The sequence below is a fragment of the Taeniopygia guttata genome, chromosome 19 (genome assembly GCF_048771995.1).
Source record: "Taeniopygia guttata chromosome 19, bTaeGut7.mat, whole genome shotgun sequence".
Lineage (NCBI taxonomy): Eukaryota > Metazoa > Chordata > Aves > Passeriformes > Estrildidae > Taeniopygia > Taeniopygia guttata.
Window position 1 is genome coordinate 10,578,962 of NC_133044.1, and position 27,748 is coordinate 10,606,709.

General features: G+C 50.7%; 1 protein-coding gene across 4 annotated transcripts in view; it reads left to right on the forward strand.

The window, feature by feature from the left end:
• Positions 1–25,198, forward strand: part of MTMR4 (myotubularin related protein 4) — a 55,802-nt gene extending 30,604 nt beyond the window's left edge. For all 4 annotated transcript variants that reach the window (XM_072937231.1, XM_072937233.1, XM_072937232.1 and 1 more), the window contains 16 exons: positions 2,398–2,514; positions 3,156–3,238; positions 3,427–3,593; positions 5,341–5,437; positions 10,856–10,969; positions 16,110–16,306; positions 16,514–16,642; positions 17,674–17,785; positions 18,220–18,415; positions 18,866–19,051; positions 19,854–20,024; positions 20,132–20,286; positions 20,623–21,829; positions 22,153–22,263; positions 22,508–22,596; positions 22,976–25,198. In XM_072937231.1, the coding sequence (XP_072793332.1) occupies positions 2,398–2,514; positions 3,156–3,238; positions 3,427–3,593; positions 5,341–5,437; positions 10,856–10,969; positions 16,110–16,306; positions 16,514–16,642; positions 17,674–17,785; positions 18,220–18,415; positions 18,866–19,051; positions 19,854–20,024; positions 20,132–20,286; positions 20,623–21,829; positions 22,153–22,263; positions 22,508–22,596; positions 22,976–23,153 (3,309 nt within the window). In that variant the 3' untranslated portion in view covers positions 23,154–25,198. The remainder of the gene's footprint in view (positions 1–2,397; positions 2,515–3,155; positions 3,239–3,426; positions 3,594–5,340; positions 5,438–10,855; positions 10,970–16,109; positions 16,307–16,513; positions 16,643–17,673; positions 17,786–18,219; positions 18,416–18,865; positions 19,052–19,853; positions 20,025–20,131; positions 20,287–20,622; positions 21,830–22,152; positions 22,264–22,507; positions 22,597–22,975) is intronic.
• The last annotated feature ends 2,550 nt before the right edge of the window (positions 25,199–27,748 follow it).

Below are 27,748 nucleotides of genomic sequence, written 5' to 3' on the forward strand. Positions count from 1 at the left end.
CAGGTGGGCTAGGTTGGGGGCACATTCGGGGCAGCAGGTCCCCATGCCTGGGGGCCAGGCCAGCTGTTGCCAAGGCACTGTCCCTGTGTGCCCAGCCCTGGCAGGACGTGCCAGCCATCGGGAGCATGGCACAGCCAGCCCTGCCATTCCCTGTGGGAAGTGCTGCTGCCTGCCCTGCCCTGCAGGCAGCATGCAGGGAGATTCCCGGGACAGGGGGAGCATGGGGGCTGTGCTCTGTGCAGCCGTGCAGCTGCACTGCCTGCTCTCCCCTCGAGCCCCTTGTCCTGCTGCATGGTGGCTGGAAGAAGGAACCTCCGTATGGTGCCAGCCTCCTGCTGCAGAAAGCCCTGGGAAGAGCCCCGGGCGCTGTTGCTGCTGTGCAGCAGGGGCAGCATTCCCTGCTGGGAATTGGTGCTTCCTTTAACAACCTCTGGTGCTCACCGTTCTCCTCCTGGGGCTGGAGCCAGGTTCACCTTGTTCTTGCTGCTGCAGTGTTTTGAGTTTGTTCAGAGATTGTCACTGCCTTGGCAAACAGTGCTGGGGAAAAGGACTGAGAGCTGTTGGCTTGAAGGAACAGCCATAGGCTGCAGGGCTGTGGCTTTGGGGGGTGAAGCTGCTGAGGCGACTCTGAGCTGAGACTTCTGGAGAAGAGCACACTCTGCTGTAGTTTGCTGTGTGGAGAAGTAAAGTTCAACCCTCCCAAGGGTAATTTGCCTTCAGTAAATTGTTAATTTATTGTAAAGCAGAGTGTTCAGGACCAGCTTGGATGGGACTTGGAACCTGGCCTAGTGGAAGGAGTCTCTTGCCCATGGCAGGGAATGGAACTGGATGAGCTTGGGTTGGGATGTCACTCCCAGCCCAAACCATTCCAGGATCCTGTGACTCTAGAAGGATGCCATCACTTGATAACAAGCTGTATTGGGGCACCTGCTGGTTTATTCCAGGATTTCCCTCCGTTGCTTCTTGCAGCCTTACCAGTCCCTTCCTGTTCTGTCTCCCTTCTGTTGCTGTGTGAAAGAGCCACGTAAGCAGGAGAGACACATGCCGGATAAAACCAGCTTTGGCAAGCATGCAGAAGTCAACTGCAGAAATAAAGAGAGGATATTCTCTTAGGCAAATAATTAATATTTTTCAAGAGTGTTCATACAGATGCCAAGCTAAGGTGGTTATTTTTGTACAAAGAAAGGAGAAGTTGTTAGTAAAGTTGTCTCTTGAAGTCTGAAATAATTCAGGTTTTTATACCCAAGCCATAGAAACAACTTGAAAATAGAGAGAAGGTGGTCTGACTTGTACTAATTACAGTGTAATGAATTGTGTCATCAGCTGCCCTGTCTGGCAGGTTTCAGCTCTGGCTGAAATGATAAATTGTCGTGACATTTTTTGCATAATTAGTTACCAACATCACCTGGTGTAGGTGGCATTCAGGGAGCAGGAGGAGCCTGATTAGCTAAGGACAAAGAGGCTTGGTGAATTTTAGGCTGTTCTGCCTTCTTTTTTTTTAATATAAGAAAAATCAAACTTGGCTCTCTGCCAGGATCCGGTGTTTAAAAAAAAAAACTATGGCGTGTCCAAACTGATGGGGAAAAACAGACACTTGATTATGGAGATATTTAAAATAATGGAATGCAGGTAACTTTAATGAAGCTTTCTCGCAGTTTAGTCAGGACAAGCTTCCTCAGTCATATAAATAATTATACACAGAGAATCCCTGAAAGCCGTGTTAGCAGAAACTGGGTACAGCTTTGGTTGATTTGCTTACCTGGATGGTACTACTGAGTCTCACAGGGCTGCTGAGGGCACCCCATGTTTAAATGGCACATTTAAGGATCGCATAAGTGACACTGCCCTGGGACAGAGGCTTCTGATCAGCCACAGAATCCCTGAATCACTGAGGCTGGAAAAGACCCCCAAAACCATCAAGTCCAACCTGTTTTGTCACCCATGCTCTGGGCATGGTGACACCGCCACCTCCCTGGGCAGCCTTTTCCTCCAGTGCTTCCCCATGGTGCTGGGCTCTTCCAGGAGCCGTGCAGAGCACTCCCCTCTCCTCTCTGAGCTGTCCTGCAGTCGTGTCCCTCTCCACGCCTCTTGTGCCAGGGCTGGTTTCCCCTCTCTAAGGAGCCTGGACCATCGGTCCTTCTGTCCCCAAGGCCATCCCTTGCTGCCAGGTGTGCATGGCACACAGGTGATCCTTCAGGAGGCGTCCCTGGGGAGAGCTCCGTGTGCGGGGCTGGGCAGCGGTGCCGGTGCTGCCCGTCCTGCTTTCAGGGCATGGGCAGCACCTTGCTAGGAATGGTTCCTTGGGAGATGCCCCATGGAGGCAGTGGAACACTGGCTCTGGGAATTCTGGTGCACAAGGTACCTGTGTGACCTGACCTGGTGCTGTCTCCCTGCCAGGTGCCATTCACTGTGCTGCAGGGTGAGGGAGTGGAGTATCTGGGCCATGCCAACGACGCTGTGATCGCCATCTCCAACTACCGCCTGCATATCAAATTCAAGGACTCTGTGATCAATGTGAGTCTGGCTCTGCCTGCACCATCACCTCTCCCGGGGTTTCAGAGCAGGGAGGGGTGGGAATACCCTGTTCCTGGGGGCTGTGGCACAGGAAGGTGCCTCTTGGAGGATGCCAGGCCTGGGCATGCAGTTACTGTTTTGTTACTGTATTTAAGTGTGAGGATGGGGTTTTCCTTTGGATGGTAATTAGGTCCTTCCTTTGCTGTTTTCTTTAAATTCAAGCAATAACTTTGGTAGTTTTAAGGCTGTTGAGGTCTCTTGCAGGCCAGTTTTAATGAGACTTCTCACCAACACAGAGTCAGGTAGTAGAAGCTTGAGTCTTTCTCTCACTGCCTTGACTTGCCATCTCCTTACTGCAGCTGTTATTTGGCTCATTTACTGGTGCTTGACTGGATGTGGTTGAGTCAGGAACTGGCCCCAAGTGGGAGATCACCGAGGGAGAGAACAGAAGTCAGAATAATAATCATGGAAGAGCTCTGTGCTGACTCATGGAGCTCCATAACCCTGGGAGTGGGATTGTAGTTCACAGAAACAGCTTGTGACTGGTGGAGCTGTGCTGCAGGGAGAGGAGCCTGCAGGCATGGCTGCTGGGGCTGCTCTGGCCTGTGGTGTCATGCCCTACATCTGTCCCTCCCTCACAGGTGCCTTTGAGGATGATGGAAAGTGTGGAGTGTCGGGATATGTTCCAGCTTCACATCGTCTGCAAGGACTCCAAAGTGATCAGGTATCTGGTTTCTTGCTGTGCTGCTGGTGCTGCAGGCTGGGACCAGCTCTGGTAGCTCCCCCTGTGCTGATGTTGGAATTGAGCTGTCCATGGTCAGGGTTCTAAGGCTTGGGGCCGTGTTCCTTTTTCTGTCTCATCCTGGCTGAGTGAATGTCCCCACTGAGGGTGATTTGCCTTTGGGTTTGCAGGTGCCATTTCTCCACCTTCAAGCAGTGCCAGGAGTGGCTGAAGAGGCTGACTCGAGCCATTGCCCGCCCTGCCAAGCCTGAGGACCTCTTTGCGTTCGCCTACCACGCCTGGTGCTTGGGGGTGTGTGTGGATGAGGAGGATCAACATGCACATCTCTGCCGTCCTGGTGAGCTCCTGCTCTGGCCCTTCCTGCTGCTCTGGCAAGCAGCACTGCACTGCAATTGAGCTCTTGTTCATAAACCCTCTCCAGTTTCAAATTTGCCTCCCTGGGTCATCCTGTGCCTGGCCTAGAGATCCAGCTGATGGCCATATGCTGTTGGATAAGAAGCACAGTGAAAGGAATTAGTTACAAACAGAACAAAAAACTTTCTGAACCAGCAACACAGAAACAGCTTTTCCCTTTCTCCTTGAGAGAAAACATCCCATGCTTAAGTTCTCTCATCACAGTGATAGAGACCTCAGGCAGTCCTGTCCTGGAGTGACAAACAGCTTCAGTTTTGAGGCAGCCTAATTAATATGAGCCCATCTGCATCTCTTCACCAACACCCAAAAATGCTGTGACATTCCCAGGATCAGGTCTGCGGAGAGCTCTGGCTCATCCTCGCACGGCTGCAGATTGAGTCTTTGAGAAGAGAAAACCAGAGCTGTGCTGGTGCCCTCATGTGGACTGGAGTTTCCTTTCCCTGGGAACACAAAGTTCACTTGCACTTGCTTTGTCTTATCAATGAGGAAGCTGTTTAAAAATGGAATTTAAATGAGTGAGAAACGTGGCTTTAGACTGAAAAATGAGCTGATCCTAGAGGACAGAAGCAGTAGCCTGAATGGAATGTCCAAAGACAGGTGAGATGGAGGGGTGGGGTTCAGTAGTACAGCTATTCCAAGAGAAGCCGATAGAGGAAAGGTGAGCTCTGTGTCCTTTTACCATGCCCCAAACCCCAGCAATCAGAGATATTTGCTGTTTCCTTAGGAAAGTGTTTAGTGTAAATAAACTCACCAGTGCAAGTAGTTGTGCAGGATATGGCTGAGGTAAAGAGCCTTGCAGTGACACTGGAGCAACAAAAGCATCCAGAAATTGTGAGGCAAGGCTAAAACATGAGAGAGGAAGCCCTAAGTCAGTGTCCGAGAGCAGTCTGGAGGAAGGAGCTGCCTTGGGAGGGTGCTCAGTGCTCCTTGCCATAGGGTTCCTGACATCCACTTTGGAAGCTGTCTCTGCCAGATGGGCAGAAGTGGATTAAATTAACCCCACACGCCCCTTTGACATGGAGAGGCTGTTTCTGTGCCCTCAGATGAGATCTGACTTGACAATACAGGCAGGGGTACCCCTGTGAGGGACAAGTCTTCCTGGCTTCTGAAGCACAATCCCTTCTGCCATCCAGTTGTCCTGGAGTTTCTCCTTGCCAAAAAGATGCTCCCAGGACTGGGGCACCTCTCCTCTAGAGCCAGGCTGAGAGAGCTGGGGGTGTTCACATGGAGAAGAGAAGGCTCCACAGAGACCTCGGAGCCCCTTCCAGGGCCTAAAGGGGTTTATAAAAAAGAGGGAGACATTTTCTTTAAGGTGGGTAGTGACAGGACATGGGGGAACAATGTTAAAGTGGCAGAGGGCAGGGTTAAAAGGAATTCTTTAATCAAGGAATGGAGAGGCCCTGGCACAGGGTGCCCAGAGCAGCTCTGGCTGCCCCTGGATCCCTGGCAGTGCCCAAGGCCAGGCTGGACAGGGCTTGGAGTAGCCTGGGACAGTGGGAGATGTCCCTGCCATGGCAGGGGTTGGAGCAGGATGGGCTTCAGGTCGCTGTTGACCCAAACCTTTCTGTGGTTTTGTGACTCTCCCCAGCCTGTGACAGTCGCTGTGGAGTTCCACAAACAGGTTCAGGTTTCTCTGTGCTGTCAGTAACTTCCTGTGCTCTGTTCCTCAGGGGACCACGTGAGGTTCCGCTTTGAGATGGAGCTGGTGAGGATGGGCTTCGACCTGCAGAACGCCTGGCGCGTCTCTGACATCAACAATAACTACAAGTGAGTGCTTCATCACCAGGCCCTCCCCACTCTCCCCTTGCCTTACTTTTCCCTTGCTAATCCCCGTGTGGAGCAGTGGGTGAGTCAGACTCCAGCTAATCCTCCATCCTGGCCTTGACAGCCCCCAGGCTGATCAGAGTATGAGCCAGATCCCTTTTCTTTCTGCCTTTCACATTGTGGAATTGGAGAGGGAATACTGCCCAAACATCAGAGCTAGCAGGAACTGTAAATGCTGACTCAGGTACTTTATCGTATGGTAGCTCTTATTCCTCATGGAAAACATTTGGGAGTCTGGAGGTCCATCCATTGTGGGTTCGTCTTTCTGGTCAGTCCTTCTGTCTAAAATGCTCAGTTTGACATAACAACCACAGTTTTCATACACTCAGGCAGCTGTTCAGCTCTGTGAGGGGCTGGGGTTCGCCAGTGGAGAGCTGTTGGCAGGCTCAGGAGTCTGGGAGTGAGTGAGGCTCGTTCAGTCAGAGCAGGAGAAGCCGAAGGGTGATCTGCCTCCAGCTGCTGGCAAGGCATTCACAAAGGACATGGAGTAAAACTTCTGGCAGTAGCACGTGGCGGAACAAGAGGTGGTGGCCCCAAAGTGCAGCTTGGGAGCTTCACAGTGTGGAAGGGAAAAGAGCATTCCCTGGGAACGTGGTAGTGTGCTGGGCATATCCCCACACAGGGGTTCTCCATCATTGTGGTGTCACGTTTCAGTTAAGCCAGTGTTGAAAGTGTTCCCTGTGGTCATTGGAGTGGAGATCTCCACAAGGTTTTCCCACTCTCCCAGTGGAAGAGACCTTTTGTCACCGGTCAGTGTTTCCCGCCTGCCTTCTATTCCTGCAGGAGCACAGTACTCTTGGAGAAGGGCAGCTGCACTGTTTGCAGCAGGTCGCATTAAGCAAATGGGATTTCAAACGTTATGGACATACTCATTTGTGCATTTCCTATAGTCCTGTTCTTGAAACCACTGGTGTCCCTCAGCCTTTCCTCTCTGTTCCAGCCAGTCCAGGCATCCCCATCACCTATGGATTGGGCAGTTCTAGGTCACTGATTTCCTGTGGAGACCATGAGAAATCTCAGACACCCTGGACTGGGGAAATCCCAGTTTTGGAGCTTGCTGCCTGTTCTCTTTTCCTAAAGAATCCAGGCCACAAGCACTAAATTTGGGGGGTGATTTCCATTTTACCTCTGCCCTACTGGCCGCATCGTTTCTGTGGGACTGTTCACATGACTTTGCTGGCATTTACACAGTTTCTCCAAGGTTGCCAAATAAAAGTTGTCCTGAACTGCTTTTGGAGTTTTGGAGTGCACAGCCTGTGGGTCCCTGCCCTAGATAGAGTCTCTATATGTCGGGCCTTCTTCCCTGCTGGGTCTTGGGGTGTGGTTCCCTCTGACTATTTCAGGAAGCTCAGCTTCCATTGACCATCTGTGCTTTGCTTCATGGCCAGTAATCCACAGCCATTAGCCACCTTCTCTGAAGACAGGTGTTTGATTTCCAACCAAACCAGGGAAGAAAGGACTTAAAATAAACCTCAGCAAGCTGGGTGTGGGCATGGCTTTGCTTCCCTCCACCTGCCAAGTTCCTACCTGGGGATCCCCGCCGGTCCCAGCTTCCTGCAGACATCCCGGGATCTCAGGGGCGGGGTAATTGCTTTGTGCGACTCAAACCAGTTCTCTCTTGCTGCTGGGGGAGTGTGGCTTTAAATCCTGCCCTGGCTTTTGATCATAACCACCTGCCTCTATTCACAGGGATCAGGTTACTTTTTAACTGTTTATAGTCCTTTTATCTTTTATTTCCCTGCATTGGCAAAACAGTGTTGTTAAAAACAGGATACTCTAAGGTAATGGCTTTGTTCCTTGTCTTTCAAGTCTGTTCCGAGATGTCCTTATCTGGGAACTATTATCTCCTTCCTGGCGACAGCCATTGTAAAATGAGAGCAATACAAGCTTATAATAACCACTCCTTCAGTCTTGATAAAAGTGTACAGTGATAATAAAATTATTACACGGTCTCTCCCTGGCTCTCACATCTTCAGAGATCTTATACCCAGGGAGGTGGGATCACTCCAGCATTGCCCATCTGGTCCACTCAGGCTTTCTGAGGTACTGGTTTCATATCAGCCTTAGTACTGGTGCATTTGATACACATGTAGTTCCTGCAAAAAAAAGGAAAAAAAAAAAAAAAACCAAAACCACTTTTCCTCTAATGTTGATGCTCATTTTTAGGTTTCTTCTTTTTACGGTTGTGGTTTTATTTAACTTTTGAGTTTATGAGGAGAAAGTTGCCTGGGGTTCTGTTACTGCTTTAGCCAGATGGTATTTCTTACTGGTCTCTGAGACTTCTCTTAATTCAAACTTTGTCTTTTTTAACACTTCTCTATAAATTTTAATACTATCCATACCATTGGAAAAGGATAGTTACTGTCCCTGCTTGGATTTGCCACAGGAACATGTGGACAGTAAGTCTGTGAGGACTGTTAGTGGTACACGTGTTTGCCTTCTGTGAAACAAGAGCTTGGGCAAGGCTCTCAGGGACGAGATGGGGTTGTTGGGGCATCCTGTGCGGGGCCAGGGGCTGGACTTGATCCTCGTGGATCCCTTCCAAACCAAGGTATTCCATTGTTATCTCTGTGGTAAGAAGGTTCTCCATCGATCCTCATTCACAGGTGTTGATTCCTGTTCCTGTGTTCTTCCAGCTGCCCTCTCCTGCCACCAAACCTCACAGTTGAAGGCTGTTTCCCTTTGTTGTCTGGCTCAGGCTGGTCCCGGGGCTTTCCAGGCCATCCCACTGCAGGTGGTTCCCTTTAGGACTCCCGTTGTGGTGAAAAATGATCGTTGAGGTTCTGAACTATTTCTTGTCTTCTCAAGAGCAGCTGTTTCCTCAGTGGAGCATCCTTCAGCTCTGTGGGGACACATCTGTTAAAAAAACACAGGCACACAAAATATTTCAAAAACCCCTTCTGAAAATCTAAATCTGCCCTATCTGCTCATTCATTGATGTTTCAGGTAGCTCTCACACATGAGGGGTGACCTCCCTTCCAACAGCTGTGTTGACTCAAAACCCAAGTGCCCTCAACGTAGCCCTTTGTGGTGTTGTTGCTGTTGTGGGAGCCTTATCCCCTCTAAAACATTATTGAATCTACTAAGTGATGAATGCTGTAACAAAGGGAATTTTCAGTTATTCTACCTTGGAGCAGCTTAGGTCCAAAGAAGAGTCAGAGACTTCTGCATGATTTTGCTGGTAGCACCAAGAAACACCTGGGTGTGTCTGAAAATGTCACCTTGTGTGTTCTGTGTGGAAGCAACACAAGTCTCCCATGGGAATTTCTGCCCTTGCAGCCTTTCTGCTTCTCTTCCAGCCTCTGTGGATGTCATTAATGTCACTCCAGGGGTTGGTAGTGTTACCTCAATGCTGTCCTGTTTCTCTTTAGGCTTGGGGTTGATCCATGCACATTCTGGTTGGATGCTGGTCATTCTGAGCATCACACTGTCACTCTAACCTTCCCCTGGAAGTTGCCCACACTTTGTTCACAAGCTCAGCTTATTTCAGCCTTCCCTGAAATTTAGGGTGCCACAAATATCCTTCCTTGTATCAGTTTATAAGATACTGTTAAGCCAACAGAGTTGCTTATCCTGGGTTTTCACTTCTTCTACATATTCCTCTGGAATTCTAGTCTAGAAGGACATACCTCTTTGTCTTCATCTTATTGCCTGTTTCTATGCACTTTGCTTGAATTTGGCTTCACTTCTTAAAGATGTCCTGTTTCCTACCTGAATTTTATTGATTTCTATCTTATTGTTTTCCTAAGGCTACAGAGTTTCAGTGATTTAATTCTTGGAAGATACACTCCTGAGGCTCTCTTGGACTACCTCTCCCAGTCTGTACTTTTAAGACATCACCCATGTTTCATCTGGGGTGCCAGGGAACTGTTTGCACTTCAGTGAAGCCTGTTCATGTATAGACTCAGCTATTCCAGACGTTCCTCCAGACCTGAACAGGTGCTAACCCTCTCCCACATTCCTGCATCTTCAGTCATGCTTCACTGCTTCTCTAATTTCCTGACTGCCTTTATTTATGGAATCTGAGGCATTTCAGAGATGTCCAAGCCCAGACATTTTACCACAAACAACCTGGTCTTCACCTTCTTAACTGACAGCTTTAATTTTGCGTCCTGAATTCCTCATCCTCACCCAGTTGTTTTTATCCCTTAGCCACCCTTGCTTTCTGCCTGGGGCTCTCAGAGGAGCTGTCTAGACACTGCAGTGCCATTTTCCAGTGTGGCAGGCAGTTCTTCACTAGCACCATAAACTAATACTGAATTGTGCCTGTTGCCATCAGCTGGAATAGCCTGGGCTCAGGAACACCAGACCACCCTCTGGAGCTTACTGGCTGGATCCTTTCACCCTCCTCACATTGCTCCCCATTTGCCCTGAAGCATTCCTGCTAAATTAGGTGGGATAGCCTTGAGCCAGAGCTGCTCTTTGATGTTCCTTGCCATGTAACCCTCTTGTGCCTGCCTGGCTGCAGGGGCTCAGCTGGTCCAGCTCCCAGGCACTGCTGTGTCTGAGCCTGCCCTCAACCTGTCCCGGGAGGAGCTGCAGGAGCCAGAAGAGCCCCGCTGTACTCCTGGAATTTTGTGTGTGCTACAATCCCAAAATGGTTTGTGCTGGAAGAAACCTTAAAGCCCATCCCATTCCACCCCCTCCATGGGCAGGGACAACTTCTACTGTCCCAGGCTGCTCCAGGCCCCGTCCACCCTGGGTCTGGACATTGCCAGGGACCCAGGGGCACCCACAGCTGCTCTGGGCAGCCAAGGTCTCACCACCCTCCCAGGGAACAATTTTTCCCCAGTATCCCATGTCACCCTGCCCTCTGGCTCTGCTCTCAGAGTTCTCCTCTCACTGCTGCTACATGTTCACATAGCTATAAGAATTTGATTTCTGGCACCCCACCGAACAACTTCTGCTGCAGATCTCACTCCTGTCACTATTTGCATACCCCCAGTCCCCGCTGCTAAATTTCTGTGCACATTTGTGTCTTCCTCACTGAACAGTGTGTCATATTCTGCTGGGCAGAAAGTGTACTTGCTACAACAAAACAAAAACTCCATGTAAATTATTGTCTATTCCCCTAAACCCTCATGAATTCTTAAATCCATAGGTTGTTCCAAAGGCATCCTGGGAAGTCCTAGGATACTTAGTATGAGTCCAGAGGTGAGGCCCTGAGGTGAAAGGAGGTTGTCTTCTCTCAGCTCATTCCTGTCAGCACATTTTGGCTCACTTGTTGAGGCTGCACTGAGACAGATATGAGGAGAAAGTGCCAAAGTCCTGCACGTTGAGTTTGGGGAAATGCGAGCTGCTCTGGGGCAGATATTTGATTGCTCAGTCCTCATCTTGCCTTTCATTCTTTCTCTTCTCCAGACTTTGTTCCAGTTATCCCCAGAAGCTGCTGGTCCCTGTCTGGATCACTGACAAGGAGCTGGAGAATGTGGCTTCGTTCAGGTCATGGAAGAGGATCCCTGTGGTGGTGTACAGGTAAATGCAAACCCAAATTCCCTCCCGCAAACTCATGACAGCTGCAGTGTCCTCGTAGTCCTGCAGGGGCTTTGGGACCGGGATGGCAGGAGAGCTGTTTGTCCCTTTGCTTCCTGCCTGCAAAGGAGGTGCTCCCAGGGCTCCTTCTCCCAGCACCATCTGCAGCAGGGTGTTTTCCAGAAGAGAGAAGCAGTTTCCTTTGCTGTTCTCAGTTCGATTTGAAGGTGTGGGTGACTTTCCTCCTACAGGAGATGTTGCAAGATGAGGTAAAATTAAAGTTCTCTCAGAGTTTCAAAATCTTTCCACACGTTGGTCCTTGTCTGGCAGCTACTTTGAAAAGAAATCTGAGCCAAAAGGAGCCTGCTGGGTGCCCTGTGCTCAGATGGGTGTGCAGGCCTGGACAGACCTGGGAATGCCCAAATCTGCAGCTTCTCTCGAGGGGCAGTGGAGGGGCAGCTCTGATCTCTGCTCTTTGATGACTAAGGACACAACCCAAGGGAATGGCTGTGTCAGGAACGTTAAGGTTGGATTTTAGGGAAAGGCTCTTCCCCCAGAGGTGCTGGCACTGCCCAGGCTCCCCAGGGAATGGGCACGGCCCTGAGCTGCCAGAGCTCCAGGAAGCTCCCAGGGATGCCCAGGGTGGGATTGTTGGGGTGTCTGTGCAGGAACAGGGGTTGGACTGGGTGATCCCTGGCGGTCCCTTCGAGTTTAGAATAATCTGTAATTCTATGAAATATTCCTTGACCAGCCTTCCAGAAATAATCTAGAGGGGGATGCAGGAGGCCACACAGTCAATGGAGCAGGGCTGTGCAGGACAGGGGCTGGTTCCTCATTAAATGTGTCTCCCAGAAGACTGATGTGTTTGAAACCTATGTGAGGCTGATGGAAAGGGGCACCCATGCAGTTGTCCTGTTGTAAAATGTACATTATGGTTTGTAGCCTTAGACTGTGTCTTAGCAGTCACCAAATCCAAATATAAGAAAACTTTAAAATATCAGAGCTGTATTAGAAAATATGCAAGTCAGGAAGCAAAACCAGTGAATTTACAGGTACCTTAACTCTGCATCTTCACACTTCATGGTTTGCTGTTGGATGTGGCAAAACACTGTGTGTTCCTTCTAGAACTCAGTTCTGCAGCAGAGTGCTAATGAGCACAGCTTATTGGACGGAGCCTTTCCCTCCTTGTAGCCAACTCAGCTAAGAAGTTAATTGTATTTGTGATTCCTTTTGCTAAAAATGGCTTGGTGCTGGAGCTTGTCCCACTGTGCCTCCCCACCCGAGGGCAAAGCCATGTCTTTTTCCTACTCCAGCAATTATTTTGTTCCTTGCTTTACATCTCTGTAATGGTACCCAGTAATTTATGATCTGAGTACCACCCTTTGCAGCCTGGGATCAGATTAGAAGACGCTGACAAGTGATGTTACAAGATGGGGCAAGTGCTTGCCCGTGTGTCTCTGATTTTCATGCACTTTTTTAGTCTTTACTCTCAAGCTTGAAGTCTTTGGTGCAGGAGGGTTCTTAAGGGTCATGGGTGCTTCTGCAGTGCCTTGTGCTGTGTGGAAATGAAAAGCCTGACATTCAGCTCCTCCTCCTCACTTGGAGCTCAGGAGAGAATGGATGAGTGCTTGCATACCAAGGGACTCTGATAGACCTCAGAGCTTTTGGATAAGGCTGATCTCACCGGGTCACAGTCAGAGCTGTGAAACATGACACCAAAGGTACCCCATTATCAGATTTCTTGAAAAAAGTATAATTTAGCTATTAAGCAAAACAGAAATTCAGGTCTCCATCTCAGTCCTCAGCGGAGATGCGCTGGAGAGATGCAGGAGCCTCTAGGCAGAATCCACTTCTAAAACAAGGCAAAGGATGCAATCAATTATTTAGCTGAGTAGAGAGGCAGACAGGCACAGTGTGGCAGTTGTGGCTGTCTGCTCAGCCACCTTGAAGAGACCTTGGGCCTGTGGTAGCAGGAATCAGGAATGCTCCTCCCAAGGCTCGGCACCCCCTGCCAGGGGACAGCGGGCACTGCTCCGCCTCGCTCTCAGGCTCTCACATCCTGCCACACTGAGATGGGAGTTTATCCCAATGATCTGGGAAATGAAGCACTTATACACACATACACACATATTTAAATTGGGAACCTTTAGGCTTGGCTCACTAAACCCTCTCCAAGCTGTTATGCTTTAAGCCAAGCTCCTTGACTTGTCCAGGAAATAACAGAGACGTGGGGGATCACAGAATCATGGAATGGTTTGGATTGGAAGGGACCTTGAGAATTGTCTACTTCCAAACCCCTTGCTGCCTTCCACTAAACCAGGTATTAATCCATTGTGGAGGATTGTTGAAGGTTAAATGACATGTGCTGACAGTAACAGATATGCTCTAGCCTTGTGTTCAGAATGAATCTGTGAGGAAAAACTCAACTGATAAACTACAGAGGCACTTAATATTGCAGCTTTGGACCATGAAAGGGTATTGAGTCATTAAAACTAAACTGAGGATCCCTAAAGAATCATTTACTCCATGTCAGTTAAAACACTCTGGCACTTTCTGACATCCCAGTTTCAAGAAACTCTTTCCTTTGAGAAAAACCTCCCCAGAACTCCCAGGTAAGAAAAGGCCTTAAATGGTTCCTGTACTTGTGCTGGGGAGATGTGCAGGGAAGGCAGAGTCAGGTTCTGGTTCTCCCCTGCCCTGGGAAGCTCCTTGCAAGCTCAGCTGTGGTTTTGGTTCCTCTGCTGGCACCTGCTGTACTTTCTGCTTGCTGGTGGCTTCACACTCACTGGTGCTGCCGCATTTCTTTGTTTACTGGCAGGTCACCGTGTCCCTTGAAAGTCCCCAGCTGTTGTTCAGTGCTCAGAGGTTTTTTTACCAAGAGTTTTGTGAGTTCAGCATGACCATGGCGACATCGGCAGCTTTGCCCAGAGCAGCTGCAGTGCCCTGCACCCTGTCCTGCCCCCCAAACTGCCTGCTGGGAGCAGTCCCTGGCACAGCACCTGCCTTTCCCAAAAACGTGCTCAGGCACTGTCTGGGAAAGTGCTGCTTGGCACAGGCCAGGAGCTGTGGGTGGCTCACAAACAGGCTTGGATGATCACAGGATGGTGCTTAAGTCCACACCTTGGCTCTGTTTCATTTACTACTATAAACAAAGCCTTTGCTGCTCTCTGTTATCCATCCTTGAGTGATCCTGAAGGCAGAAATAGATCTCCTGGGAGTGACTGCTCTGCAAGTCACCTTGCAAAACAGAGCTGCACTTAAAGGGTCCCCATGGTGTTTTGACTTGGCCAAACATGAACATTATTTCTTTGGAAGGCTTCAGTTTAAAGTGTTCATTGTTATTATCTGTGAGGTGTCATTAAGGAAGCTATGTAAACTGACAGAGGGCAGGGTGACATGGCATATTGGGGAAAAATTGTTCCCTGTGCGGGTGGTGGCACAGGGTGCCCAGAGGAGCTGTGGCTGCCCCTGGATCCCTGTCCTAGGCCAGGCTGGATGTGGCTTGGAGCAACCTGGGATAGTGGAAGGTGTCTCTGCCCATGGAGGGGGTGGAATGGGATGGGCTTTAAGGTTCCTTCCAGCACAAACCATTGCTTGATTGTGTGGTCTCCAGATAAATGCTGCAGCAGGGGTGGTGGGATGGTTGAGCATGGTTGGTGTGTGGGTCTGGTTCAGGGCTGTTGAGTTCATTTTCCCATCTCCAAGAATAACCAGGCAGCAGGAGCAGCACTTCAGGGAAACATAACAAACAGGATAGGGATGCAGGTGCTCTTTCCAGGTGCATCTGTGGGGCATCTGCTATCTTAGATTTCCTACACCCATTTGGGAGAATGGTGACTGTCTTGTGGTCACTTGGTGAACCTGCCACCAAGTGTTGGAACCAGTTAGTAGTGCCACATTGCACTGTGGCTGTGAGTCCACTCTTGGTTTTGTTTGTTGTCCAAGAAATACTTGTGTTCCTGGAACATGGCGTGATCATTCCAGTGCTTGCTTGTGTCTGTGCCACCCATCTCTGGAGCTTGGTTTGACTACAACATGATCCTTTTTGAGAAGAGTTTGTGTTATTTTAGGATGGTTAAGATGTGAAGCCATAATATTTTACTTCTTACTCCTTTCCCAGTAACTGTTAGCACATCCTTAACCTTTATGCTTCTCTTGAGCACTGATTTGAGGCTTTTGAGGTCTTCCCAGTGACTTCAAAGCCTTTGGGATCTGCACCGAACTGCTCCGTGTCACAGCTGGGGTTATGCTTTGATCACCTGTAAATACTCTTCACTTATTAATGCTAAATTTCACACTTTCTGGGTCATTCTCTGTCATCAGCAGCTTTGTCACATCACAGTCCCTTCCCTTTCCAGGCCAGTTGGGAATGACTTGACCAGTGTGTTCATGTGAGAAATGCACTGATTCCTACTTCAGGCCTCCTCGTTAGTAAGCCCAGCCAGGGTAGGGTTCACATTTAGGGGTTGTTGATAAACACCAGCTCAGGCCTCCACCCAGAAACTCCCTGGTCAGATGCCAAGTGAGCTCATCTTCCCAACTTACAGGTGATAAGTGAAATGGTTTAACAAAGGGTCTGAAATCTGAGTGAGGAAAAAAAGAAAGAGAAGGCGAGAATAGAAGAGCCTTAAAATCAAGTGGAAGGTGTCCCTGCCCATGGCGGGGGGGGTCAAACAAGATGATCGTCAACCTCCCTTCCAACCCAAACTATTCCATGATTCTATGAAATAACTATGACGTTCCCAAAATACAACCCTAATGACTTAAGTTCTTCTCTCTGGTTTCATTTGTAAATACAGTCATATCTATATACAATAATATCTATTTTATATATTCTATATTTATAGGTTACAGGATATATTCATATATATATAAATAGAAGTAAGAGATTTAACTTGGGGATCTTGAATGTCTTTTCCAACCTAAATGATTCCATAATATTGTAAATAAAAGTATGAGGCTGGTTTAGCCTCTCTGTCACTGCTGCGTTGATGAAAAAGGGTTGTTTGAGATTCCCTGCCCTCTTTCACTTGTCAGTGGAGTCAGTGCTGTAGATGGAGCAGCTGCAGGCAGGAGCAGCTCGGGTTGGCTGTGCACAGGGAGCGGGGCTCCGGGGGCTCAGCGAGGCTCCGTGTCCCCGCAGACACGCGCGCAACGGGGCGGTGATCGCGCGCTGCAGCCAGCCCGAGATCAGCTGGTGGGGCTGGCGGAACGCCGACGACGAGTACCTGGTGACATCCATTGCCAAAGCCTGTGCCTTGAACCCCGGAGCGAGGCCGTCGGGCGCCGCGCCGCACGCCGGGAGCAGCGACGGCAGCGAGCCCTGCGACGCCGACTTCGGTGAGATGGCTCCTGCCAGCCCTCCTGCATGGGGCATCACAGAGGGGCTGCCAGGCTGTCCCAGGACAGGGCTTTACCCCGCTGTCCCGTCGTGCCGTGACTGCGGTGTGTGGGTGGCTCTCTGGGCTCACTCACGGTGGCACTGGGGTGGAGGGAGGCGAGGAGGGAGGGAGGTGCCAGGAGCTCAGTCCCTGTGTGTCCCTGCAGACTCGTCCTTGACGGCGTGTTCGGGCGTGGAGAACACAGGAACCCCTCAGAAGCTGCTGATCCTTGATGCCAGGTCCTACACAGCAGCTGTGGCCAACAGGGCCAAGGGGGGCGGCTGCGAATGCGAAGGTACCGAGGGCCAAGAACATTCAGAGCATCTTCTTCTTGGGCCTGGCAGTGGCTCTTAGGGCACAGCGGGGGATTCGGACAGCATTTTGATGCTTGGTCTCTGGGAGCATGTTCCCACACAGGGATCTGGACGGGCTGGATCAACAGGCCAAGGCCAATTGGATGATGTTCAATAAGGCCAAGTGCTGGGTCCTGCACTTGGTTCACAGCAGCCCCACTGGAACGTTCCAGGCTGGGACAGAGTGGCTGGAAAGCTGCCCAGTAGAAAAGGACCTGGGGGTGCTGGTTGGCAGCAGCTGAACATGTACCTAGGTGTGCCCAGGTGAGCAACAGGTCAATGACACCTGAGCTGTACCAGCAATAATGTGGTCACAGAGCAGTGACTGTCCCCCTTATCTGGCCACCGGGGTCAGTTTTGTGCCTATTAGGACAAGAAAGACCATGAAGAGGGAATGGATCTAGGGAAGGGTCTGGAGCACCAGGAGCAGCTGAGGGAGCTGGAAAGGGGCTCAGCCTGGAGAAAAGGAGGCTCAGGGGGGACCTTATGGCTCTACACAACTCCTGACAGGAGGGGGCAGCCAGGTGAGGGTCAGGCTCTGCTCCAGGGAACAGGGACAGGATAAGTGGAAGTGGTATCAAACTGTGCTAGGGGAGGTTTAGGTTGGATATGGGGAAAATTTCTTCTTTAAAGTGCTGTCAGGCCCTGACACAGCTGCCCAGGGCAGTGTTAGTGTCCCCATCTGTGGAGAGGTTTAACATCTCCGTGGATGTGGCACTTGAGGACTTTGAGTCAATGGTGGCCTTGGCAGTGCTGGGAAATGGTTAGACTCAATGATCTTGGAGGTTTTTCCCAACCTTGGTGACTCCATGAACACCAGGAGTGGTGTGTGAGGGGTGGCTGCGCTGGGGTGTGGAGGCAGTTGCTGCAGTAGCAGCAGAGTTGGATTCAATGACCCTTGTGGGTCTCTTCCAGCTCAGAATATTCTGTAGCTGCTGTAGCTCTCTCTAAATGTTCCTCTCTCTCGTGTCAGAGTATTACCCCAACTGTGAGGTCGTGTTCATGGGCATGGCCAACATACACTCCATCCGGAACAGCTTCCAGTACCTGCGTGCTGTCTGCAGTCAAGTGCCAGACCCCAGCAAGTGAGTGACTCTTCTCTAGCTGAGTTTGATGCCATATCTGACAGTGACCTGGGGGGGGTGGGGGGTTTTCACTCCGTTTTCCTTTTTTTATCCCAGGTTTCTAACTGAGAAAACAGAGGGGTGGGAAAGTGCTAACAGTGCTTGAATGATGCTAATTTAGATCCATTAATCCAGAAGGGATTGTGGCACTGTCTGAGTGTCACTTGGTTGTGTGTATCCTCTGGGGGTTCCTAAAATGTGGGTGTGTTTGAGAAAAATTAAATTTGGGGTTGGATTCTTTGCCCTTCTTTCCAGGCTCCCTGACTCCTCTGGGACATGTTTTGGAAAAGATTTATTTTTGCTGAGGACTCCAAGAAAACTGAAGTTAAAATGTTGGGTTTTTTCTTCAGTGGAGAGCTAAGCAATCATTCTTGCTTTTTTTTTTCCCTTTGCAGCTGGCTTTCAGCCCTGGAGAGCACCAAGTGGCTTCAGCATCTGTCTGTCATGCTGAAGGCAGCAGTGCTGGTCTCCAGTGCCGTGGACAGAGAAGGGCGTCCGGTGCTGGTTCACTGCTCCGACGGCTGGGACAGGACTCCACAGATTGTGGCGCTGGCAAAGATTCTCCTGGACCCTTACTACAGGACCATGGAGGTAGGATTGTGCTCTAGTGCAGTTCATGTCTGTTCAAAGGCAGCTTTTATCTCAGAATCCCCGTGGAAAGGAGCAGTGCTGCATTTGGGAATAAGCTTAGTGGTGTTTCTGAGCTGCTGTGGTGGGTGTTGAGTTTTCCCTGTTATTTTCCTGCCTGTTTTGGGTGAACTGTTCCTCACTCCTCTGCCCAGCCTGGGGAAGTGCTGTGGGAAATACCATCTTATGCTCAAAGTTCAGCTGCTTCCCTACTCTGAATTCTCTGAGCTGGTTACTGCATAGACATAACAGCTATTAGTTTGTGTCTGAAAACCTCCAACCCTGGTGGGCTTTGCTCCCAAGCCAGGCACCGCAGCAGCCTCCTTCCCAGCCTTTCCTGGTGCATGGGGCTTGCTTTGTCCTGCCACATGTCCTCAGCAAAGTCTCTGCAGTTGTTTTTTCTTTTAATCACAGGGCTTCCAGGTGCTCGTTGAATCGGACTGGCTGGACTTTGGTCACAAGTTTGGGGATCGCTGCGGACACCAGGAAAAGGTGGAGGATCAGAACGAGCAGTGCCCAGTTTTTCTCCAGTGGCTGGATGCTGTTCATCAGCTTCTGAAGCAATTTCCCTGCCTCTTCGAATTTAATGAAGCTTTTCTGGTAAGAAATGCATGTGAGCAGAGACAGAGGGAAGGTTGTGGTGTTTTACAGTACTGGAGTTGAAAGAAAAGAGGTCTGCAGAACCTGGGACATTGTGATGTGATGTAATCACAGAATCCCAAAATGATTTGGGTTGGAAGGAAACTTGAAGTGCATCTTGTTCCATCCATCCCCTGCTATGGGCAGGGACACCTTTCACTACCCCAGACTGCTGTGTCCAGCCTGGCCTTGGACACTTTCAGGGATTGGACAGCCACAGCTTCTCTGGGCAGCCTGGTCCAGGGCCTCACCACCCTCACAGGGAACAATTTCTGTAACATCTCATCTAAATTTATTTTCTTTTAAATCTGTTTAAATCTGTTCTCCTGTGAAGGGGTGGTGGAGGGTTTATATACTCTGATTTTCTTGAATCCCTTCTCCAGTCCCTTTACACCCCAGGGAATTCAGATGCCAGCAGCAGCACTGGTTTGATTTGCATATCTCAGAGCTACATGGGTCTGAAATATTTTTTAAAAAATAAAATAGGGGAGAAAAATTAATCTCTGTCTTACCAAAAAAATGCAGGACAGGGTTCTAGAGAGTCATTTGGTTCTAGAGGGATGGGTTTGGTATCAGCTAAGTGTTACTTTCCCTTCAATTGAAGTGATCTCTGTCCTGCCCAGTATGGAAGCAAGGACAGCAGTGAGATCAGCCAGGGTGGGTAGTGCATGAGCCATCACAGAGGAGGGGAAGACATGTCTCCTCTAGGCAGGAGCCCCCTTTTCCCCGTGGCTCTGAGCGTGGCTCCCCCTCCGTGCCACAGGTGAAGCTGGTGCAGCACACGTACTCCTGCCTGTACGGGACCTTCCTGGGGAACAGCCCCTGCGAGCGCGAGATGCACAACATCTACAAGCGCACCTGCTCTGTCTGGTCCCTGCTGAGGGCTGGCAACAAGAACTTCCACAACCTGCTCTACATGCCCGGATCTGAGCAGGTCAGTAGAGCTCCTGGCCCTGCTTGCCAGGCTTTTCCCCTGGCAGGCACTGGGGAGGGGCTGAAGGGGTTTGGAGGCACTGGGCTCTGACACGGACGATGTCGCAGGTGCTGCATCCCGTGTGCCACGTGCGTGCCCTGCACCTCTGGACAGCCGTGTACCTCCCAGCCTCCTCGCCACATCCTTTGAGACAGGAGGACATGGACATCTACATGCCCCCCGGATCTCAGAGCCAGGACTTCAGTGGCAGGTGTTTGGACAGGTAAGAGCTTAGAGCTTCAGGCTCAGGGTGTTGCATGCCCACAGATCTTCCTGCTTGTAGTTTCTCTGTTGTTGTTCTCATCTTCCTTGTGGGACCAAGAGCTCTGTAGCAGTGCCCCAGCCACTTGGAGAAGGAGTTGAGGTCCCTGCTGCACCCCAAAGGCAGGAGGCCACACTGTGGTGTTGTGCATTTCAGCTCCTGCAGCTGCACTGCCCCTCTGCACCGACCCCTGGAGCTGCAATGGGGACTATTTCCCTGCCCTTGTCTCAGTTTTGACTGAAACCAGGGAAGTTTTGGGGGATTTATTGTGAGATTTGCTTTGCTTTTGGGTTCTAGATTACCAAAGACAAGATCTATGGATGACCTGCTCTCAGCCTGTGACTCCAGCAGCCCTCTAACCCGCACATCCAGTGACCCCAACCTGAACAACCACTGTCAGGAGGTGCGGGTGGGCTTGGAAGCCCGGCATGCCAACACTGAGGGGGCTGAAGGTGCTGCAGTGGCCACAGGAGAGGCAGAGCCCAGGGAGGAGGAGGAGGAGAATCCTCCCCTGCAAGGCAGCACCCATGCTGAGCATGAAGGGCTGAGCAGACAGCTGGGCAGCCAGTCTGCTGTGCCAGCCAGCAGTGTCCCTGTGGAGGCAAAAGAGGGAAGTGGAACACTCACAGAGGAACTGGATGGCAGAGGTCCAGATACAAATCCTTCTGGACAGGAGAACAGTGACGAGGTTCCCACCAGTTCTGGAAGGCATTTGGAAACCTGTCCCCAGGAACCTTTGAAGGCTGCTGGCACTGTGTCCAATGGAGGAGGCTGTCCTAAAAGAATCACCACCCGCCCAGACATTTCCAGCCAGGAGTCCCTGGCACCAGGCACCCCTTCTCAGGACATCCCAGGCCCTGCCCTGGGTATCTCATGCCCAGATGCAGACAAGGGCAGAGGTGATGCTGGCCGGAGCATGCCCTTTGAGGAACCTGGCCAGCCGGGGAGGCTCCTGCTGGAGCAATGGCGCAAGCCCATTTCCCAGAGCCAAAGCAGTGAGTTCTCCTTCCTGGGCTGCAACTGGGACAGTTTTCAAGGCATGGTGACATCACTGCCCAACGGGGAGCCGACACCCAGACACCTCCTCTCCTATGGCTGCTGCAGCAAGAGGCTGAGCAGCAAACCCCTGCGGGCCCCAGGCCTGTGCCTCAGTGGCCCATGGTCTGGCAGGGAAGGTGGGAAGTCCTCGGCCTGCACTGGCCATGTGAGCACACATTTGGGGAAGCCCAGCCGTTTGTGGCTGCCCTGTCACCTGAAACAAGCCTCTGGTCCCAAGCACCTGCCGCCAAAATGTCCTTCTCCTGTGCCTCCTCTCTACCTGGACGACGACGGGCTGCCCTTCCCCACGGATGTGATCCAGCACCGGCTGCGGCAGATCGAGGCCAGCTACAAGCAGGAGGTGGAGCAGCTGCGCCGGCAGGTGCGGGAGCTGCAGCTGCGCCTGGACATTCGCCACTTCTGCGCCCCTCCGGCCGAGCCCCCCATGGACTATGAGGATGACTTTGTGAGTACAGGCCGCTCACACACACCCCACGCTGGGTCCCTGTACCCTCTCCAACCCACAGCTCTCCATACCTTTGGGAGGGGGTGGGAAAGATTGTTCCTCTGTCAGTTGTATCCCTGTCCTGGGCATGTCCTCCTCCACCCCGAGGTATCTCTGCTGCTTGAGGACCAAACTCCTACACACACATGGATGCTTTACCCCATGTCTGGGGGCTTGGGAGCCACCCAGCTGCCCCTTACCAGCACAGAGTGTGCAGAACAGGACATGCCCTGGAGTGTGTGCCCGGCAGCAGACGGGATTGGTGACCTGGTCTCGTTTTGCAGACATGTCTTAAGGAATCAGACGGTAGCGACACGGAGGATTTCTGTTCTGACCACAGCGAGGACTGTTTGTCAGAAGCAAGCTGGGAACCTGTGGATAAGAAGGAAACTGAGGTGTGTGTCCCATCACAGAGCTGTGATGCAGTGGGAGGGAATGTTTTTTGCAGCTGACCTGGGTGGGCACAGTAGCAGAGAGTGGTCTGGAAGTGAGGCAGTGAGCGTGTCCTTGACACATCCTCTGCTGCTAATGGCTCAGGTGGGGTAGGCTCGCTGTGAGGTGTGGCCCAAAGCCACCCCCAGCCTGCCCAGAGCTGTCACTGGGGGGATACAGACAGGAGCTGACTGGTGTCTGCCCTAGGTCACGCGGTGGGTCCCAGACCACATGGCCTCACACTGCTTCAACTGTGACTGTGAGTTCTGGCTGGCCAAACGGAGGCACCACTGCAGGTAAAAATGTCAGCGCTCTTAGCCCTTCCTCCCCTCAGTCTGGTGTCACAAAAATCCCCTTTGCCAGGTCTGTTCCCTCCAGCTCCCAGGAGAAGCTTTTAGGTCTATCCACTACATGCTGGGACTCATCAGTTCCCTCCAGAGTTCCATTCTACGTTGTTCTCATTTCTGTGTTAAGGCCTCTGATCCCTTTCCGGGACAGCAGCGAGTCCCTGTCAGCACTAGCAGTTTGCTTGCACTGCTGACCACAGTATAAGAAACACATTTACAATCCTCAGTCAGGCTGGTGCTTTGCCCTGACCTGGACCCTTTGTGTTTGCTAAAGTTCTGCTGTGCTGATCCCAGCTCTCTTCTCACTGGTTTTCTTGCTCCTTGACAGGAACTGTGGGAATGTGTTCTGTGCTACCTGCTGCCATCTGAAGCTGCCCATCCCTGATCAGCAGTTGTACGACCCTGTCCTTGTTTGTAACTCCTGTTATGACCATATCCAAGTGTCTCGTGCCAGGGAGCTCATGAGCCAACATATGAAGAAACCCATTGCCACAGCTTCCAGCTGAATGCCAGACAAGGGACCTGTCTAAGCCCAGCCTTTTCTCTCGTGGGTTTGAAGGGTGACTCTGCTTCCAGGGTAACTGTGAAGGCCTTTGGTGCAACACTTGAACACCAAGCTGGAATGCACTGTCTGCAGCAGCCTCGCTGCCAGGCTGGAGCAGAGGAGCTCAGATCAGAGTTTGCTGTGTCCCCACCTCGGAGCTGGTGGGCCCATGTGTTGTAGCCTTGATGGCCTAGACCTGAGAGAAGATCACAACCTCTTCCTTTTGTGGGCTGGAAAGCAATGTTTTCCCTGCTCTTTGCCTGTGCAAAGTCCCCCCAAAGCAATAGAAAGGCATGTTTAGAACCACCTCCCCCTCCAAAGGCAGGCTGCTGTGTGAGAAGAGGGCAAGCTCTGGATGGTATTGTGGGTGTTGGAAGGGCCTCAGCCGGGAGCTGATCTGTAGATTTTCTTCCCATGAATGTGATTTGGGATGAGCTTGGTGAACAAGACTCATTAGCCATCACTAACTGATTTTCTCTCGGGCTCTGAAGAGAAATTCATTCCAGCTGAAAAGGGCTGAGCAGATTGTGCCCATTTTCAGGCTCCGCTGGGATCAGTGTCACACTGGACTTTGTCCCTGCCCCCAGCACCATGGGGAGATGGGGGATTGGCTTTTCACTTCTGCTCTGCCCGTCTGCTTTGTCTGCGGTAGTGTCACAGCCTGGTGCTAACACAGGAATGGCACCCTGATCCTCTCCTGGCATGGAAACAGAACTCATGTTCCTGTGTTGCTCCTCCTCCCCTTTTCTGCCCTCAGCTCTCCACTTCCTACTGCTCTTTATCCTGAAAACTTGATACCTTGAGGGTATAGGCCATAATGTGTTGTTTTACCTCCTGGAATGTTCTGTCTGGTGTATGTGAGGGTTTCAGTCCAAATGCTGCTATATATTTCTGTGCACTTAATGTAACCCGAAGAAGGGAGAATGAAGCATCGATACCAAAACAGGGGTGGGGAAGGACACTGGCTGACATAGACACTATGGTCTGTGCTTTTCACTTTAGGATGTACAGTTACAGTGATAACCATAACATGTGGCATTTGTTCAGTGGTGGAAACAAACTCGCTGACTTGCCCCAGTGCTACCTGAAATGCCTCTTGAATTTGACTTCTTTTTTTTGTCTCCTGTACAGCGGTCAAAGTTCAGAGTTGCCAACTTGTAAATGCCTCTCTGCTTCTCCTTTAAACTAGAGAGCAGGAATCCCAACTCACCCTAAGGACAAAAACCGGGTTTAGAAAGGAAGAATGGTTTCTAAAGTGGGCTTCAGTGGGCTTGTAATCCCTAGATCCCTTGGGGAGCATCCATCCTACCTCCTCTGTAAGGCATCTGTGGATACTAGTCAGGAAGAAGAGTTTGAAAGTGGGGCATTTCTTTGCAGAAATGTAGGTTTTCTTTCCAATATATTCTGCACTTCAGGAGCTGAGACTCAGTATGTGGCAGGGAGAACCTTGGTCTGCTAACAAGGCAAAGGACTTGACACTGTTGTGATCTCCCACATCTTTCAGAAATGGTTTGTCATCTCCATGAGGAGGAATGAAATAAGGACCCTTTCCTGCACTTTGACTTGTCAGCCTCTGGTATTGTAAATCCTGATGTGTAAGTGAAGCTCATCTTCTGAAGACCCTGTACTTACTTAGACTCTGCTTCTTTTCCATACTGGGAACAACCAACTTGGCTCTGGGAAGAAAAGGCACCTTGCTTCAGATTCTCCCCTGCCTTGTACCTTGCAGTCATTGCCGGACATGGAAGTGTGACCATTGGCCTGGCAGAAGAAACTTGGATTTGCTTCTGTTTTGCACGTGTTGGAATGACCGCAAGTGATGAGGAAGCCAGAAACCAGGTACTGCTGGCCCTCCCATTCAGGCCATTAGTCCAAACTGCTTTTAGCTCTTGTGAGTTTCAGCGTCACAATGTGCTGGCCAAAAACTTGAGTCAGTTTGATGGCATTGTGACAAACAAAATGTGCTGTACAACTCGATACAGTCGAAATAAAATCTCTATATTAGTGCTGCTGGGTTTGGCCCCTTCTTTCCTTTGTGGGGAGTTCTGCTTGCCCAAGGGGTTTCAAGCTACTGTTACTCACCACCTTTTCCGCTGATTAGGTGTGTTAGGGATTTAATATCCCTTCTCACAATCAGAACACCTCTACCCTCTTCCAAACAAACCTGCAGTATGTCCTTCCCAGGATAACCAGGGCCTTCCAGCCTCTCCTATAAGGACTTAAAGAGTTGTTTTCTTTCTATGGAATCATTGTTAGGCAGGATCCCCTGCTGTGAGGAAAGACTGAGAGAGTTGGGGTTGTTCACCTGGAGAAGAGAAGACTCCAGGGAGACCACAGAGCTCCTCCCAGTGTCTAAAGGAGCTCCAAGAGAGGGACTTTGGACAAGGGATGGAGGGACAGAACACGGGGATTGCCCTCCCACTGCCAGAGGGCAAGGGTTAGATGGAATATTGGGAAGGTATTGTTCCCTGTGAGTGGGGAGGCCCTGAGAGAGGATGCCCAGAAGAGCTGTGGCCGCCCCTGGATCCCTGGCAGTGTTCAAGGCCAGGCTGGACAGGGCTTGGAGCACCCTGGGATGATAGAAGGTGTCCCTGCCCACGGCAAGGGGTGGCACTGGATGAACTTCAAGGCCCTTCCAAGCAAACCATTATTTGATTCTATGATCCCCTCACTCCTCACTGATGTTTTCCTACCACCTGCTCCAGGTGGGTATGTGGGTGGTTGCTCTGTGCAGAATAGTGAGTGGGAGAGTTACACTTTGTCAGCTGGATGGTGCTGCAGGTCAGTTACATTTTGTGATGGAGCCAGAGAGAATCTGGAAAGCCTGTCCTCAAGTCAATGATCCAAGGATATTGAAAGTCAGCAGATCCCTAGTAAACTACTCCCTCAGTTTGGCTCAGGTGTTCCTGTCAGACCGGTGATACCTAAAGGCCTTGTATCAGAAATGTGGAGAACAGGACAGTTTGTCACATTGAAGCATGAACCATTGTTCCCCACAGTCACATAAGGTCAGCGCAGGAGGTTGCTTTTGCTGGAGATTGTAAAACAGACAAATAAGTTGTTTAAATGAGATTATTTCTAGAAACCAGATAAATCAGTGAAGTTATAGCCCTGCAAACACTTAAATACAGATTTGCAATGTAAAATGGAATTGGTACTACCCAAATGACATGAGAATTACGAAGAGTTTAGAGGGGTAGCCTCTCTATGGAATGTGCAGTCACTGTCCCAGAAAGGCGAGGGCTCAGCTTTGAGGAATTGCCTGAGGCAGCTGCTGACCCTCAGAGAGAATCCCTGACTGCTGACCCGAGGATGAGACTCCACTGACCCTCGGCAGGGCTCCAGCCCAGTCCAATCTGATCTGTGGTCACATTAACCATGGCTGGCCAGCGTCTGACCTGCTGGCCACCACAGCCACCACAGGTGTGACAGGCTGGTCACACTGGGACTGCCTGTGGCAAGACACTGGCTGCAGGGGCTGGGCCCAGCTGTGGTGGCTGCCCTGCCACAGCAACACTGCTCAATATTAGTCATGACTAGCATTTTTGCAAGAAAAGTCCATTTATTATTAGCTTCCATCTTTAGCAGTCCCAATGTCATCTGGAGAGGCAGAGGAAGGCTGACTGCTGGGACATGGGTGTGACCTGTTGGCTTCTTATCCCCAGCAGGGAAAATATCAGAGCAGAATTCCCCTATGTACAGTTAAAAGATAAATCATTATTTATAAATAATATTTTTAAGTAACAAGACAGTTCAAAGTGAGGGACACAGACAGGAAGGGTTTCTGAACTTTAGGAAGTGTGTGAGTGTCTGTCCGATCTGTTTTCAGTCATAGTTCACACATTTCACTCCAAAAATGTGGGCTTCTGTGAAACTGAACTGTTGCCATTTGTTTATGGAACCTCTGGTATCTCTGTGTGTCCTTAGATAAAATAATTGTCGGTAGATGAAAGATGCTGCATGCACCCTCCAGTATGTTTAAAATTATCATAATTTGGAAAAAAAAAAAAAAAAAAGTTGACCAAAGCAGTACACAGCTTCAGTCTCACCGAGCTTAGGCTGCTCATGCAGCCTTAGAATCACAGAATAATTAAGGTTGGAAAAACCCTCTGAGATCACTGAGTCCAACTGTTCTCCATCACTGCCAAGGCCACCACTGCCCCCTGTCCCCAAGTGCCCACAGAGCTTTTAAACCCCTCCAAGGGTGGCGACTCCACCACTGCCCTGGACAGCTGTGCCAGGGCTGGACAATGAATTCCAGGAAGGAATTTTCTCAAAATCCACCCTGAGCTCCCCTGGCCCAGCCTGAGGCCGTTCCCTCTCCTCCTGTCCCTGTTCCCTGGAGCAGAGCTCGACCCCCCCGGCTGTCCCCTCCTCTCAGGAGCTGTGCAGAGCCACAAGGTCCCCCCTGAGCCTCCTTTTCTCCAGGCTGAGCCCCTTTCCAGCTGCCTCAGCTGCACTTCATGGCAGCTTCCATTTCTCACCATCTTACCTCAGGGCGCTGAGCCGGCCCGTGGGGTGATGGGGCTGTGAGGGGCCATGGGGCTGTGAGGGGCC